The 16,856-nt window shown below is 36.7% G+C and overlaps 1 protein-coding gene across 2 annotated transcripts in view; it reads right to left on the bottom strand.

The window, feature by feature from the left end:
- Positions 1 to 16,856, bottom strand: part of NTN1 (netrin 1) — a 136,882-nt gene that overhangs the window by 14,963 nt on the left and 105,063 nt on the right. Inside the window, exon 6 of one of the 2 annotated variants that reach the window (XM_026696188.2) lies at positions 6,748 to 6,822. The exons of the other annotated variant lie outside the window; for it this stretch is intronic. Within the exon in view, the coding sequence (XP_026551973.1) occupies positions 6,748 to 6,822 (75 nt within the window). The remainder of the gene's footprint in view (positions 1 to 6,747; positions 6,823 to 16,856) is intronic. 2 annotated transcript variants of the gene reach the window in all.

The following is a 16,856-nucleotide window of genomic DNA, read 5'->3' as shown; positions in this document are numbered from 1 at the left end:
TTTTAAAAAACTGATTGAGTTGGTAGTTTTTCACATGTTAATTTTGCTACTGCAGAAAACAGTCTCACCACTCCCTCCTTTCCTATATACTGATCCTCCAATTGTAACATAAAATAACTTAGTGATGGGTATGTTCGATCCAGATTTTATTATAGAGCCCTCCAGATTTTATTATAGAGCAACCAGGATGATTAGGGGACTGGAGGCTAAAACATACAACGAACAGTTGCAGGAACTGGGCGTGGCTAGTCTAGTAAAGAGAAGGACCAGGGGAGACATGATAGCGGTCTTACAATATTTGAGGGGCTGCCACAGGGAGGAAGGGGTCAAGCTATTTTCTAAAGTGCCTGTAGGCCAGACAGGGGGTAATGAATGAAAACTGAACAAGGAGAGATTTAAACTGGAAATAAGGAGAAATTTTCTGACAGTGAGAACAATCAACAATGGAACAGCTTTCCCTCGGAAGTTGTGGGAGCCCCATCACTTGAGACTTTCAAGAAGAGATTGGACTGCCATTTGTCAGAAATGGGGTAGGGTCTCCCGCTGGGACAGGGGGTTGGACTAGATGACCTACAAGGTTCCTTCCAACTCTGATTATCTGTAAACTCTAGGCTTTATGGATACTATTGAAAGATGTTGGACACTACAGTAAAACTTCTGGAGGGCCACCTTACAGTTCTCCCTTGTTAAGATGCTCATGCTAAATTTATTTGCAACTTTACAGAATGCCAACAATGCCATGAATATCCCTTTAAGAACATTTATTACTTCTTTTACTCTGCGAACCTGTCATATTCATAAAAAAGGGACAACATAATTTTTCTTATCCAGTGACATATATCAGAAAAATGCACTTTTGCTTGTTTCAGGGATGTTAAAAGCCAAGTTCAGTTTCATTTTAGTTTTACAATAGGAATGCTTTGTGGGGTAATTTAAAGTGCCAAAGTGCAATCACAAACAGTTTAGGATCAGTGCATGGCATAGCAAAATAATTATGAAATAAAAAAAGAACTGCATGTAAATGAGCCCTAAATTCTGCGGAAATCAAGGATATACTCTATTTACTGGGAAGAAAATTGACCCAGGGTTTAAAATAATTCCCAGAAAATGAAAAGATAAAAAAATACAGAAAGTCTTGTACAATGTCTATTTTGCTCACCTTGTCAACCTAGAATTTCCAGCGTCAAATAAAACTAGCCCTGGGGATTTTCTTGCCACCAGAGTAGAATGATACATGCACATATGTTTATGCATAGTTATGTGTGTGTGTGCATATGCCAAAGGATCGGAAACAGTGCTGGGCAAGAAATAAAATGAATTGATTTAATTGATTTAATTTAATGTATGTTAAGATGAATTGACTACAATACGATGCAGTATTGACAGAATTATTGGATTCCTGTGTTCATACAGCACATACCAACCATTCCCACACAGAGAAACACATGATATGAAAACACATAAGAAAAGGATGGGAAGAAGATGGAGGGATAACAGCGCAGAAAAAGGAAGGAGGGAAAACACAATGTGTTGCGGAAAGAAATATCAAAAGATGGAAAGATAGAGAAAAAAAAATTACACATTACAAAAAAGGGTTATTTTCACCATGTAAGATCTCTCCCCAAGCAATGACTAATTTAAGGAAATCCAGAGTTTACGAGTAATACTTGCAATAACCAGCAGCTTCAGCCCCTGGATTGTTTTCATCCATGTTACTTATTTTGTTTTTCACTGAATTAAAGTTGACTCAAGTTGCTTGTGGGGAGGAGATGACAAGGGGACAGAATAACAAAAGCAGCATAATTTGTTATATCTGATGTAATGTCACATACAGCTGCAAAAGACTCATTCTTTGCAATGGAAAAGCTTTATACTTGGTTCAGAAGTAATTGGTGAACTATTTCTTCACCTTGTAGAGTAAATAAAGGATCCCCCCACCCCCACCCCCAGTTTGGATTACATGTCTCTAAGAAATGATATGTAGTAATCCTAACTTTAGGTTCAAGGGTAAAAGCCTTGTTGCATCCAAAGATACATGAATTGTGCTAATGGAAATAAACTGTGGATGGATTACCTCACTCTATTGATTTTTATATCTGCACCAAAAATATCAAAATAGTTGATAGAAAGAAACATCCATTTACTGCAGCCTGTCGATTGTTTCCAAGGACAGGCAAATAGATGCAAAAAGTATTTAAGTTATGAGGAAGAGACTCAAGGCAGAGTCAGGAATTAACTAGTTTCTGTTACTAACTCATGGTGCTAATGTTAAAGGGCTTTTCTTTGCTGATGCTTTGCTGTAACAAACTAAAGTTGCCAATAATCTGAAAACAGGGGATATCGTGGAAGCTGAGTGTTAATAGAGTCTGTGTAACAGATAACAAGTTCATATATAATGTATTCATATGTTTATATGCCTCTACCTGTTCCTCTGAAACCTCATGCAGTTTGCAGATAGCAACTCTGCAAAAGCCAACGTCTTATGGCTTTAATAAACCTCCATCCTCTTACGCTGAGTTGGCAGGATGGTTGTATTGCCCTAATTTCCAATTCCTGTGATTATATAAAATGAGATCAGTGCTGTCTGTACAGTAGTAAAGTGGGTATAACTTAAGTAAAGTGATTGATGGATATTTCTAATTTTGCTTTCCCTTCTACTAATAGCTCAGCTGCAAGTTGATATATATCCACCAAATTATCTCCTTAACATGGGAGAGACTGTAGAGGAGGTAAGTTTGGAAAGATAACTAGGCCCTCTGATTAAAACCATATTATCTATTCTGGCATGGCTATATTAATGGCTTAGCTATATTAACATTTATGGCAATAGCCTTACTTGGTGAACATATATATTTGCCCTGTATTGTTTAATGTTTTATGATGTATGCTGCCCAGTCACTATCTGAGAAATTGAATAAATAAATAGACATTTTTCCATCCAATAAGCAGCCAGAAAACTATTTTTTTTTTCTTTAGGTATCCGATTGCCTGGAGCCGATCTGGGTCAGACATCTAATGAGTAAGGGGATAAAAAAGCCATCTTTCCCACTTTTCCTGGCCTCCCCTCAACCCAGCAGCTGGATACCAAGCAAGATTCATAGGAAGAACGTGGCTTTCTGTAAGAGTGCTAGATCTATGTTCTGACTGCTCTTGAAGATGGTTTCCCCAGTCACCATTTCAGCACCACAATAAATTAATGGTTTTGCATACCTTCATGCTTCATTGCTCTCTGTTGCACTCAGGAATCTCTTTTCCTCCCCTTGCTGATCAGCCATCATTTGAAGAAAGAAGCTTATAATTATTAATTAAGTTCAATGAGTGTGAGGGGAGGGAAGAAGATAGTTATTTTTTCCCTATTCCTCAATCCAAAGAAGCCCAAGAAAACTGTGTCTAAATAGAAATAGGGTGAAGGCTCTGTAAGGTCCAGTAAAGTGTGCCTGTCTGGGCACAAGAAAGAGAAAGAGGCATGACTGTCATATTTAAAATAAAAATAAAAATCCCGCTTTTATTATTTTTAGAAAAAAATCAAGGCAAAAATCGCACACAATATTACTTCCTCTTCCTATTGCTTCCACAACAGCAACCCCATGAGGTAAATTTGGTTGACAAAAAGTGACTGGTTCAAAGTCATCTGACTGGCTTTCATTCAGTCAGAAGTACAACCACAACTCATTGTCTCCTGGTATCTAGCCTGCTGCTATACCAAACTGATCCTTTTGTACACTTAGAAGATTTCCATGGGGTGCATAGAGCCTTCAGCCCTAAAATATTCTCTAGCTTCATCTACAATAAAGCCCTATCAGGCACCTTGATCAAGATAAAGACTAGTCACTTTTGATTGCCTATTAAAACCAATCCAACATATTATCAATGAATTGCAGCCCATCATGGTCAATAAAATTTCTTTTTCTTTATAAACCTTGGATAATATGGCTGCTCATAATTACAGGCTGTTCTTCCTGAACAACCTAATATAGCTAATTACCAACAACAAACCACAAATAAAAGCAATCCTTCTCCTTACAACAATTCTAGAGAATAAATCAGGTTTTTTTTTAATCGGTTAGGAAAAAAACATGTCAAGTTCTAATTACACCAATTAAAGTTTGAGAACTTTATTCAGTTTATCATCTTCCACTGTGATATAAGCCATCATAAGGCATCAGTGCCAGTCTTCATAGTATATAGGATAAACTGGCGAAATTAATAAACAGGTACAAAGGTAATCTCAGAAATGTCAGTATTCAAAGATTAACGTGTGTGCGTGGGGGGAACTTCAGCTGTCCAAGGAACTCTGCCACTGACCTCAAAGTGACCATTTTTGAACAATGGGAAGTTCAGACTTCTAGCCTGGAGCCCCCTCATGAACTGTTCAAGTTCTTCAAGGTTGGATGGCTTCAGAGCACACTGCACATCCAGCAGTGTTCACAAAGCTGCCCATTCTGCAAGCCCTGCCCAAAGTGGTTTAAGATTATGTGAATTGCTTTGTCAAGGTGAATCACTTCACCTCCTCGCTTCAATGAAGCGAATCATGTTGCTTCCACAGCACAAATTTCTTTGTTGAAGCGAAGTTGTTTTGCATAGGTCTATGTATTACCAAATATGCTTGTGGACACTCAAACTTAACATCTCTGTAATTACTTTCTGCATCCCATTTTAAATTGACTGCACAGTTTATAACCAATCACATCACTCTATGTGTGTGTCTATGTATATACTTAAAATAATGCTTCATGTATTGTTGGAAATGTGCTGCTCAAAACTGAAACTTTAATTACTATTATGTTATGCACTAAGTAACACCCTTTTGGACAAAAATGACTTGGAAACAAGAAGTCATTTAGAAACAGGGAGACAATTAGAATTTTATATTTTTATGGTTGTAAAAGATTGATGCTATAAGTCTGGCAACACACTAATACTACATCAATTACACAATGGTTTGAAGGATTCTTAACTCTTCCTTTATTTTTATACAAAAGCTACAGCAGAGAAAGTATATGGAACTTAATTATTTAATTATAAAACATGACAGGAATAAATATATCAAGTTTTATCTAGTATGTAAGATAAGCATGCTTTTAGGGGCGTTCCCTCTTCTTTCCTGCACACAAGGTTTTATCATATATGATGATTAATTGATTCTGTGCCATCAAGCCAGGTTCAGCTCTTAGCAACCATGTTTGTAGACTTCCAGAATGATCTATCTCCCTACCTGGCCCTTCAGATTTTACAAGGGTACATCCATCCCCACGGAAATGAAATCCATCCACCTTGCTGATGGTGACTTTCTTTTCCTGTTTCCTTCCAATTTTCCCACAATTATAAAGGGACTCGATCCTTGCATAATACGCCCAAGGTATAATTCGAGTCAATTGTGCCTTGAGTGAAAACTCTGATTGATGATCTGTTTGATGATCATTTCTTTGTTTCCTAGGCTGTTACGGCATTGTCAGAAGTCTTTTCCAACACCATAATTTTAAATTTCTTTATATATTTTTTCCTACCATATTCCAAAAATGTCAACAACCCACGTTATAAATCCCTGTCACATGTTTCTTTTTAAACACATACATGCGCACACACACACACATCCTTAAATTTGCATGGGGGAAAAAACCTCCTAAAAGATTTTTAATTCATCTTCTTTGTGAAAATTGGCCACTGTTTTACAACTGTTCTATTCTTTCCACTCCTTTATTTTATCCCTTCTTGACAGATAAAATCAAAGGGATTGAGTAGTTGTTGTTGGGCTCACAAATCATACAACCAATTGTATCTGGTAACCTGACTATGATGCTCAGGGCAAACAAAGAAAGCCACACCATACTAATTTGAAATAGAATAATACTGAGTGTAGCAGGAACATATCTTTCTGTTTCCCAGGAAATTAGGTTGTCATTCCCATCATCTTTACTTGTTCACTTTTGTTAGTAAGAGAAACCACACAAATTCACATAAATGCACATTAAATGCAAATGTCTAATGCTTGCCTTCCCTAGCATTTCTTCCCTCCTGGCAGCCTTCTACCAAGATTGGATTTCCTTTTATTTCATCATTGATAAGAAAGTTTCTAACTTTGATGGGCTCCCTCTAAGACTCTATCCATGCAATATGCTTAATTTGTCCTTAACGTGCTAAGCATGAAAAAAAAAAAAGCTTTACTTGCATGTTTGTCTTGTGGTTTAACACGTGTGTCAACCAAACCAGTTTCTATTCAATATTTTTGGACAACCCAGAACATTGATCAATGTACAAGGAGGTTAAAGATGTTGTGTGAACACAATCGAAAAACTCTGTCTTGGCACATACCTTCCAGTACATGCAAGCTACCCATTCAAATATATGAATGAAATCTTTAGCTGTAGTTTATGAGTTTTTTTCTATCTTCCAAGAGACAATGTGGTGAATTTCCCATACCCGTTCAGTGTTTTGGGTGGCTGAATATGCTGTCATCAAGGGGCTGTCCCAGAGCAAATTCCCAGAAGATTCCTTGCTGCATATTTCACTTATTATTTCCTTTCTGTCTCAAACCTTGGGCAGGTCCTTTATTGCAGGTTCAGTTATAAACAACATTGGAGACAGGTAGGAAGGCCTTTTGGGGCCAATAATCACTTACCATACCATAACAAAGATTCTACTGACCATGCTTCAGAAAAAGAAATGCCACTTTAAAATATCCCGTGACAAGACAGACAAACACGGAGCATTTCCAGGGTGATGTTGGGGAGGAGGAGAGTTGCTCACCATAGTCTTTCTTGCAATACTTCTTCATGTTTATCTTCAGCTTCCCTTTGGATGCCTTGCAGTAGGTATCACAGTCTTTGGGGATGGACAAGAAGAGAAAAATAGGTATATATATACATATACACACAGAGAGACACATGTATAAAGTTAGGCTTAATACACACGAAGGCATGTGGGGAGAAAGGAGGGATGCAGCAAAGGGAAAGGGAAGTGAGAGACCAGAAGCAACTTAGCCTGCTATGAATAAGCAGCGTGCCTAGGAGATCCATCTGCCAGGACCTGATTGGGTCATCTAATGGGGGCATTCTTTGAAAAACCTTCTATATTCCAAAGAAAGCCTTTCACAAAAGAAGCCATCCGCCTCTTCTTTCTTGTCCTCCCCTCCTTGTCTGATGAATTTTTTTAGCCTGTCTTCTGCTGCCTGCTGCAACTCAGCTGCCTCCATGGGAGACCCTGGGCCTCCCTTATTGTACCACCCAGATCTTTAGAGAGGCACAGCTCTTCCCCTCCCCCCTTCCCGGTTCTTAAACGGCAAACTGGAGCCTGATTAAAGCCCACAGAGGCCTCTTTGTCACCCCTAACCCAGACCTGTGTCAGGCTTTGGCATTCATTGCAGAAGGATTCTGGCTGGGGTCACCCCTCCACAAAAGGGGTCAGAGAGGAAATTAGCAGCCCATGAAGCATTAGCAAAGCCTTTGGCGTCCACTCTACTGGAGTGTGCAAATAAAATGCCCCAGTGGGATTGCTTCATTTCTAATAGGCCCTACTGCTGTGATACAATGGTTTTACTCCTTCTGAACATCATCCTGTGTTCCAGTGCTACTAATGTGATGCAGCATAGGCACTTTGGCAGAGCCTGCTGGAGCTATTTTGCATGACTTGGAACATGGGGAGCTCAGTTATGCTTTGTGTATCAAAGGCTGATCCTCACAGTCACATTTTACTCTGCCCATCATTGGCTGGGACTGAATGGAGATCTTACGATTTGCTCTGCCTGCTCGTAATTCTGTTGGAAATACCAAAAAGCACTTACTCTGCAATGACATTCATGTTTACTAAAAAAAAAAAAAAACAGGGCTAAAGAGATAGATATGTTTCATGCTTGTGAAACAGTCTGCAATGTACACATCTTGTTTATCTCACATATGAAAAATATGTGTGAGAGAGACATTGCTCTCTTTATAAAATGACTCAAAGCAGCATACATGGAGATCTCCAACAATATCCTATATTTGAATTGACATATTGTTGGTTTGTTGAAGGCAAATAGCAATCAAATAAAGAGCTATATAGTACAAAATGTTTAATCTCCATCACCATCACTATCACCATCTTGCTAAGTACTTAGAATAATGTTTGGCATATTTCATACAATATGGAAATATAATACATAAAAACCAGTAACATCACAACAGGGTTGCTTTGCTGCTATAATCATTATACTGTAGCTTTTCCAAGGAACTCAGACCTCCTGGCTCTTTTCTACATATATTGTCATGCTTCATATTTTTGTTGGCATTATTTTGATAGCTTGAATCTATTTCATTCCAGAAAAGGCAGCAGAGTCCGAAGCAACAGGGGTTTAGGAGCTGCCAAGAATTAGAAGAATGTTCCAGATAACTGCAGAGGAAGCAGAATCCAGGTGCTCCTTCCATGAGCAATTGTCCAATCATTGTTCTATTGATTAATGAAAGAATGGTTCTCCTGGAACTGTTAATCAATACAAAGGTTACCAGTAACTATAAACTGAGGTCTACAGATAAATGAACCAATACAGGATCTTGAAGGAGAAAATTACTCAATTGAGAAACATGCCTACATTCAGGACAGATCAGCTCTTATCCATTGCAATACTACTAATCATGAGTTGATTATTGTACTGCTTCTGATATACTTGGGAGCTTTGATTTCTTTAATCTCACAGGATCAGAGTAATGATCTCTTTTTTCCCCCACCATCCTTGAGTGCAAACTCAAAGCCACCGGGTCTAAAGCTGTGAAGCAAACTCAATTTGATGGCGAAAAGATATTTGAGTGAGCATCCCAAAGGTGCTTTTTCAAGAGGCAACTGGATTTTCTTATTTTTCTTTGAAGATGTTTCAGACCAATTCATACTTTTATTCTTGCTACATTCTTAATGAAAGCTACACCTTCATTTCCCTTTCATTCACTCATTATATGGCACAAAATCAGAAGACATAGATTCGGAACTATTACATCCTTCTACTTCCTCTTAGTTTTACAACATATTCTTTCATTTGAATGATTAATTTATGCTATTTGTATCTACTTTTGTTAGGAGGCCAGTAATTTCATCACTGAATTCTTTAAGAATTCTCGGGTTGATGCCATGCAGACGAGGTGATTTGTTTCTATATGCTGTCTCAAGATATTTTGCAACATCTTCATCTGTTACTTTAATTAGCTTTAGTTGTTCCAATTCATTCCCCGAAAAAGTCAATACAGGGCCAGGTCTCTGTTTCTTCTGTGACAGCAGAGACTTTATACATTCCTTGAGCTTCTCATTCATTCTGTTGCTATCTAATGACTGAACCATTGCTCTGGATTTTTTCCATTTAAATAACATTTAAGTTTTAGTATTTCCTATTTTTTTAAATTATTTTTTAGGATTCTTTATATTACCCTATATTTTTTCTGCTTCTCTTTCTGCTCTGTGTTAGGACAGGTTTTAAAGAAGTCATCGTAACTTTGACAGCTTCCTGGATGTTGGTTGACCCTTCATTAATTGGGCAAAACATTACAGTTGAGCCTCAATGATTGTACTTTTAAATATCCTCAGGAGGATATTTAATTATTTTGACTTTTCCTTTCAATCTCTGTTTCACCAGTCTGTTTATTTACTAGATTATATATCTGCCTATCTTATGCAACATAACTTTGAGTGGCTCACACACAACAATAAAAGCAATAAATGCAGAAAAAATCAACACAGAAAACTTCAACTGCTACCCTTCTCCATACATCCTTAAAAAAAAACTTTGAGGGATCCAGACTCACACTACCCCAGTGCTTATGGTAACATGCAGGCTTTTACTGCTTTTCAGAGGATTTGGAGAGTTGGGACCTGCTGGATCCAAGGGGCAGCTATTGAGAAAGCATGCTGTCTAGATCCCATTAGATGACAACAATTGAGGAAAAAGACCTGTATCACAGCCACTCTATCAATCCAAGGTAGATCTCCTTGGGGAAAGGCAACCCTGAAGATAACCTGGTCCTGTGCTAAACAGGGCTTATGGGTAATAATTCACAACTTGATTTGCCCACCTGGAAAGAAACTGGAAGCCAATACAATTCACATAACAGTGGTGTAACACAGGTGAATTGTGAGGTGCTTAAACCTGTGCAGGCTGTCATTTCCTGGACCAGATATAATTTCTGGAAAATTTATTCTAAACCTAGGTTAGTCCCATAAACTTTATTAGAATGGTTAAATGTCTCTGATTATGGACTATCTGAATGAAGACATTTTCTGTTTCCATAGAAAAGAAAGAAAAGAAGCACAAATAAGGTATGTTCATGCTAACTGTGGTACAACAAACCATAACATTTTTTTCTTCATTTACAGAAGTAATACAAGTCTTCTTGCCTCTTTTGAGGACCAACAAAATGATTTTAAAGACTTTTCATGCAATAAAACTACAGCAGATGGTAAGGAGACATACCTTAGTTTTCCTCTATGATTTCTAAGATTGCCTAGCAACACCTCCTGCTGACTGAATGAAAAAGCTATAAAAACGTCACTATTGAAGTTTTTTTTTATCCAGCAACAATACAACTGTACCTTGGTGAAAGTACAGAGAATAGAAATACAGCATATTTTTAATTTGGTTTGGAATTCAGATGGATCATGTTAAAAGCTATATAGGTTTTGGCTTCACCATCTATCAGATTTTACATTAACTCTAATTTAATGTAAATGTAATGTAAATAATGGGATTTTCTTGAACCTTGATTATGAATCTATCATTTCATTGTAACAATGTGGAAAAGAGAACAATAAATAAAACAACTTATTCATATTACTTCCATTTTCATATAATTTCTGCATCAATTTTGAACTTTATGGTTGCTGTGACAAGTATGGATCTGTTCCAATCCTTTAATAATCTTTTGATTATGGAGGGATATTTTCCTAATTTTGGTTTCATGGCTGTAAAGGAAGAGATTGACTGTCAAAATCGGATCGTTGAGGATTTAGTTTGGGGCTTCCTTCCACATCTTCAAGGATGGAGAACTTCCTTCTGGAACCTGATGAATTTTTCAGAATACTGAGGAATTTGTCAGTTAATATGGCCCACACTTCCTTCTAAGCAAGAAAGGAAAACTATTTGGAAGTCAGGAAAAATATCATTTTTATCAGAACAAATTGGCAATAAAGTTGATATAAATTAGGGTTAGGTTAGGGTTGTTGATAGGAAAGAAATAACTGGATACAATACCACATCTTTAAATATGTTGACTATATATTTATTTTATTGGTCCTTTGTGGTCCAAAAGGCTATCGGAGTCTGGACCTATTCGGTGCAATCCTAATAATATGACTTTAATGATAAAATAGTCATAATAATGGGAGTGATATGTAACCTATAATAGGTATAGCTGCAATAAAAAAATAATGGCATCAGCCTGCATGGATCTGTAGCAGTGGTGGGATTCAATTTTTTTTTACTACCGGTTCTGTGGCCGTGGCTTGGTGGGTGTGGCAGGAGAAGGATACTGTAAAATCTCCCATTCCCTCCCCACTCCTGGGGGAAGGTTACTGCAAAATCCCACCCACCCCCACACCCCGCTAACCTGCTTTCCAGCTCCGTTCTCCTGTACAGGGCAACAAAAGAAGACCCAGTCGATCAGCTGGGACTCGGGAGGCAGAGAAGAGATGGGAGCGGGGCCAGTCAGGGGTGGTATTTGCCGGTTCTCTGAACTACTCAAAATTTCCACTACCCGGTTCTCCAGAACTGGTCAGAACCTGCTGAATACCACCTCTGTAGATACCATAACAGAAACCTTCTTGAAGCTGGCCAAGCTCTTAATGGACAACTTATTGTGCTTTCTTGAGTTGTACGAATTGAGATTGAAATGGCCTAATTTAAGAAAGTTAGTGGGGCAGTGGCTCAGCCTTTCAGTGGTGATGCCAGTCCTTTGAAACATGCCATCCCAGTGGGCATCTACTCTCTTCCTGTCTCCCTTTGTACAAAACAGCAGTATTCTTTCTAAAACAAACAAGCAAAACAAAACAAAACCCCTGGCCTTTGAAAGTGAGGGATGCAGGAATTACCCTGGGCTGCCCCTAATATCCCTTATCTCATATCTATTAACATACAACAGTACAGGTGAACCTCAAATCTTCTCTCCCAGAATTCCCCTGGGTCTACCCACTTTGTTCACTTGTCTTAATGTTGCAGATTGGTAAGTAATGCAGTCTCCACATATCTTCTATGGAGTGTTTTACTTGGCAACCACCTCCTAAGCCAGTGAGAGACAGCACAGCTCCAACAACCTGTGCTGCTTTTATGATACACTTAAAGAGAAAATATGAAAATAAAAATGAAATAAATTCTATGATACTTTCTCCTAGTCCTGTACTGAGGAATATGACTAGTAGAGCCAAACTCTTTCTTCCCCAACTCTATCAGGAGATAAACCAATTTTACAGTAGCTAGACAAGAGAAGGGAAAGGCAATATTTAAAAAAAAAACCTTTTAACTTTATGTAGTCTCATGAAAATATTCAATTATGGAAAGATAAACATATAGTTTTTCAAATTACAAACATCTTTTTTTAAAAAAAAGTCTGATTGAAAAATATTAAGGAAAATATAAATCTAGGAAGATCACAAGATATAAGTTAGGGTTACTCCAAATTAGCATGATAATAGTTTAATGGTTTAGATTATTATTACATTATATTAATTTTATTTATTCTGCTTTATATTTGCACATCAGCTAGATTAGAGTTCCTTAGGATTCAAGTGGTTGATAAGTCTTATAAATGCATAAGTAAATAAAATAAAATAATTAATCTTTTTCTTGGGGTTGTTTTTTTTTGCTACATTTGGCCTCTTTGGTATATTCCCTTTGATGTAAAAATAGCATAAGATATTTGTGTTATCATTTCGTGCATAGTTCTGGCTGATTTCCCAGACCGAGGCAGAGAGCTACATTAAAAATACTGAAGCTGGCTGATTTTCCCAACTTGAAGGCTCAGAATGTTATATGAAGCAACCCTGATAAAAACCAAAGAGAAATTGTGCATTGGGATTTCAATTTCTAACTATCAGAGAAATCCGAGAGAAATAATATCCACATGTCTTTTGTTTGTTTTTGTTTTTGTTTTTTTAATGTATACATTTTGATGTGAAATATTTCCTAGACATATCCAAACAATCAAATGTACGTTCAACTAAATTCTTAGCAATGGAACTTCCTAGTAAGAATATTTAAGAATGCAATGGCTATTGGAATTTAACATTTACAGGCTGTTCATTGTTAGTATACAAAGTATAATAGCTACAAATGTTTGATGGGTGATTTGCAACTTTTTTTTTTTTTTACAAATATTACATTTAAAAATTTCAACCTGTTAGAGTAGACAGATGTCCAATTTGATTCCATCCAAATTTTAACACTGTTTTTTTAAAGTCAAAGTTAATGTAGAATATTTAACTGTTTTTTACATTTTTGAAATGAAATTCAGGTCTAACTTTGTTTTTTGTATTACAGTGTAAAACATATGAGCAGCAACAAATGGTAAGGCATTAATTGCACCATCTCCCAGTGTGGGAATAGACCATATTCAGTCTAGCTATTGGCTATGCTAGCTGGAATTTAGGAAAAGAGTAATCCAAACTCTGAAAACCCACCAGTATGTCCAGCATTTGTAAAGCAGGTTTTTCTAATGTTAGGCATAGAACTTAATTTTTATTTCCACATAATGGTTAGCAATCCAAGTGGACTAATGAAGCAATTAATTAGCAACCTCCAAATCTTGTGTAGATTGTATTTTTTTCTGTGAGGCTTTAAAAGGAAATTCAATTTGAATACAGATTTTGAGAAAGAAAAAATAATGAAACACTAAACTCTTCCTTCCTTAAACCACATGTCATGCCCTTTCCCTTTCACCTCTGATAGACCTGAATTGTACTAGAAGTAGGACAACGCATATTATTTGCTGTACTAATATTTTATCTCCATCATGCTGTCTCCAACACTAATGTTAGAAACATTATTTCTGTGAAGAAGTAAGCACATAGCTAAATGTGATTAATCTTAAAAAGCTAAGAAGGTTAGAGTTGATACAGTACTTGAATGAGAGAATATCAGGAAATTCCAGGCTTTTATCCTAGGTTAAGAAGTCATTAAACCAAGAAAATATTTTTTAAACCAAGAAAACTACATGGATATAGCTATGTAGTCACCAGGAGCTGAACTTGATTCAAAAATGATTTAAATTCAATGGAGCTGAAACTAGGAATTGTGGACAGAGCTGACTGCCAATACATTGTAGTGGATCATATTTTTATCTTCTATTCATTTATTCTGTTTTAACACAGACTAACTTGTAGTAGTGCATGTAATGGTACAGTACCTTAATAAGCTTTATGTTTGAACGAAGTTCCTACATTTCCAAGAAGGAATGCTAACTGAACCAAATTCTGAGATTTTCTGCAACCTTAAGAGAATAGCAACAAAGAACTAGCTGGCTGGCAAGAAAACATCCACATACCAGTTTGTGATGACTCTTCTAGACTTGAAATCCCAGAAGGTATGTAAAAATTAAGAACATGGCTGAATAAATAGAAAGAATTAGGAGAAGGTGCATGCTTTTTGGATCGAAAAATAGGATATAGATTTAATTGATAAATAAGATGTCCTAATCAATTGTGCTAGGTAACAATGTTTTGCAATTCCTGATCTGAATGTTTATGGAAGTTAAAATGCATTTCTGTCCCTGCTCTTGGAAGATGCAAATGTTCTTTTCTCCAAAAGATGAAATATTAAGTCTTGTTGAATAAAAAAATAATAATTACAATATACAGTTCCATCTTTCATTCTTAGTCAAAACAACATGAACTTGGAAAGTAGCAAGATTTTAAAAAACACATCACATTTTAAAATCTCCAAGCAAGACAAAGTATAGGGCAGCTGTTTTGCCTCATTTGCTGCTTAAGTAAATTGTCAGAAATAATTTTATAGCTCGATGCCTTTCTTGCCACTTTACTACTTATCAGTTCCTCTATTTTTTAGCGCTTTTTGTGACTCCTCAATAAGCAATCATTATAAGCTGACTGCTGGTATTTTCTTCTCTTAAGCAGCAACTAATAGGGTATCCCACAATCTCCCCATCCCTGTACTAACCCCTTGAAAAAAGAAGATTTAGCAGGCTAAATCAGGATGATATTCACATAGATTTTAAAGTAATGCAGTAATTAAACATCTGGCATTGAAGCCATGGAACACAGAACACATCTTAAATTACAATGCTACAGATATTTAGAATCTAAAATGAAGTGCAAGTTTTCATTAGCTGGGATACATAATACTCAGCAGAATGCCAGACACTTGAGATACGGAGTGGCCAATGTCTACACTACATTATATTTTGGTTATCATTTGAGGAAAACTGGTGCATATTGTTCACAGCACATTTATTTTATTATATCTTACATTCCCCATTTTATTCATTTCTTTATGATCTTTGGATTATGTTACATCTTGAGGTATCTTAAGCTTGGATTACTTATATGTCACTCTCCCAAAATGGCTTCTAGAAATAATTTTAATTGTAATAAAGCACAACATTCATGTACAACTGGGATCCTCTGTGGCTGGGAACAATAAACAAATTCCTGTAAAGGTTATTCAGAGGATTTCATTGAATTCATCCACAGGTAATCTTGTAACCATAGCCTAGGAATGAAGTCAATTAAATCTTAGCAACAAAATCTGTGTAAACTCAGATTTAACATCATACCATGTGAGCTCAGAAAATGATTAATTAAGTAAAAGTTCAGTTTTTACCTTCTAGGTAAAGAGTATCTAGAAAATGTCCAGAAGTTAAAGAACAAGGGGAGACTAGGAAACCTACCAATGGAAACATTTCATTAAATAGGAATCAGGTTTTTTTTGCAAAATACTGGACATGCACAATGAAAGCCATTAAAAAACAAGTCAAGAGACAGGAAAGTGCCAAATTAACCCCCATGCAATACCATTTTTCAGAAGAGAAAACATATGAGAAGTAGAAATTCTGGTAATATTGAGCCAAATGCTATCAGTTTTGAGGTATGGTAAGCAAAGAGAGAAAGATTATGATTATCCATTTTCCTTAGTTGACCGTTTAGACCAGGGGTGTCAAACTCACGTCATCATGGCAGCATCATGTGACGTATCAGGACTCCCCCCTCCACTAAACTGGGTAGGGTGTGGCCAGCTCATGACACATCCAGCCCACGGGACAGGAGTTTGACAGCCCTGATTTAAACTATTACAGAAGAAAAAGCAGGAGGAGCTTTCTTTAGGTTTAACTCTATCCCAGAATATATTAAATATAGAAAGAATATCTATTTACTGATAACCTACCTGATAAATTCAGAATATTTCAAAAGAGAAATGATCCACCGCAATTACACAGTCATTGCTGGAGAGCAGATGTGCAGTTAAAACCCAGAGAATGAAAGAAAAGAAGGTAAAAGAAAAGATTGCTTAGGGGCCAATCTACTAACCCTGATACTATACTGTTAGAAGATTAACCAAAATCATTCTCTCTCTTTTATGTCAAACTGTGTCTCAAAAAGGTCAACCATTGGCAATTATTTTTTCTTAGTGCAAGAATTTGAACTTCAAATCCTATTCCAATCAATCCTACAATTCTTCACTGTTGTGTTTAGGCTCAATTTGTCCTTGGAGTAACCTTATTCATTTTAATATCTTCAAGATCAACATCAGAGCAGCAAATGGTTCCATGGATGACTGTAAAAATGTTTTTGGAGAGCCAGAGTTTGTTTTCTCTGCCAAGAAAGTACTGTTTCTGCCAAATATTTTGCTGCTTTAAGCGGTTCTGTGACTGACTCTGCCATTATTTTACAAACTT

The sequence above is a fragment of the Pseudonaja textilis genome, chromosome 2 (genome assembly GCF_049901715.1).
Source record: "Pseudonaja textilis isolate UNSWEBS1 chromosome 2, rPseTex1.2, whole genome shotgun sequence".
In the NCBI taxonomy this organism is placed as follows: Eukaryota; Metazoa; Chordata; class Lepidosauria; order Squamata; family Elapidae; genus Pseudonaja; species Pseudonaja textilis.
This window is presented reverse-complemented; position numbering and strand designations above follow the sequence as displayed.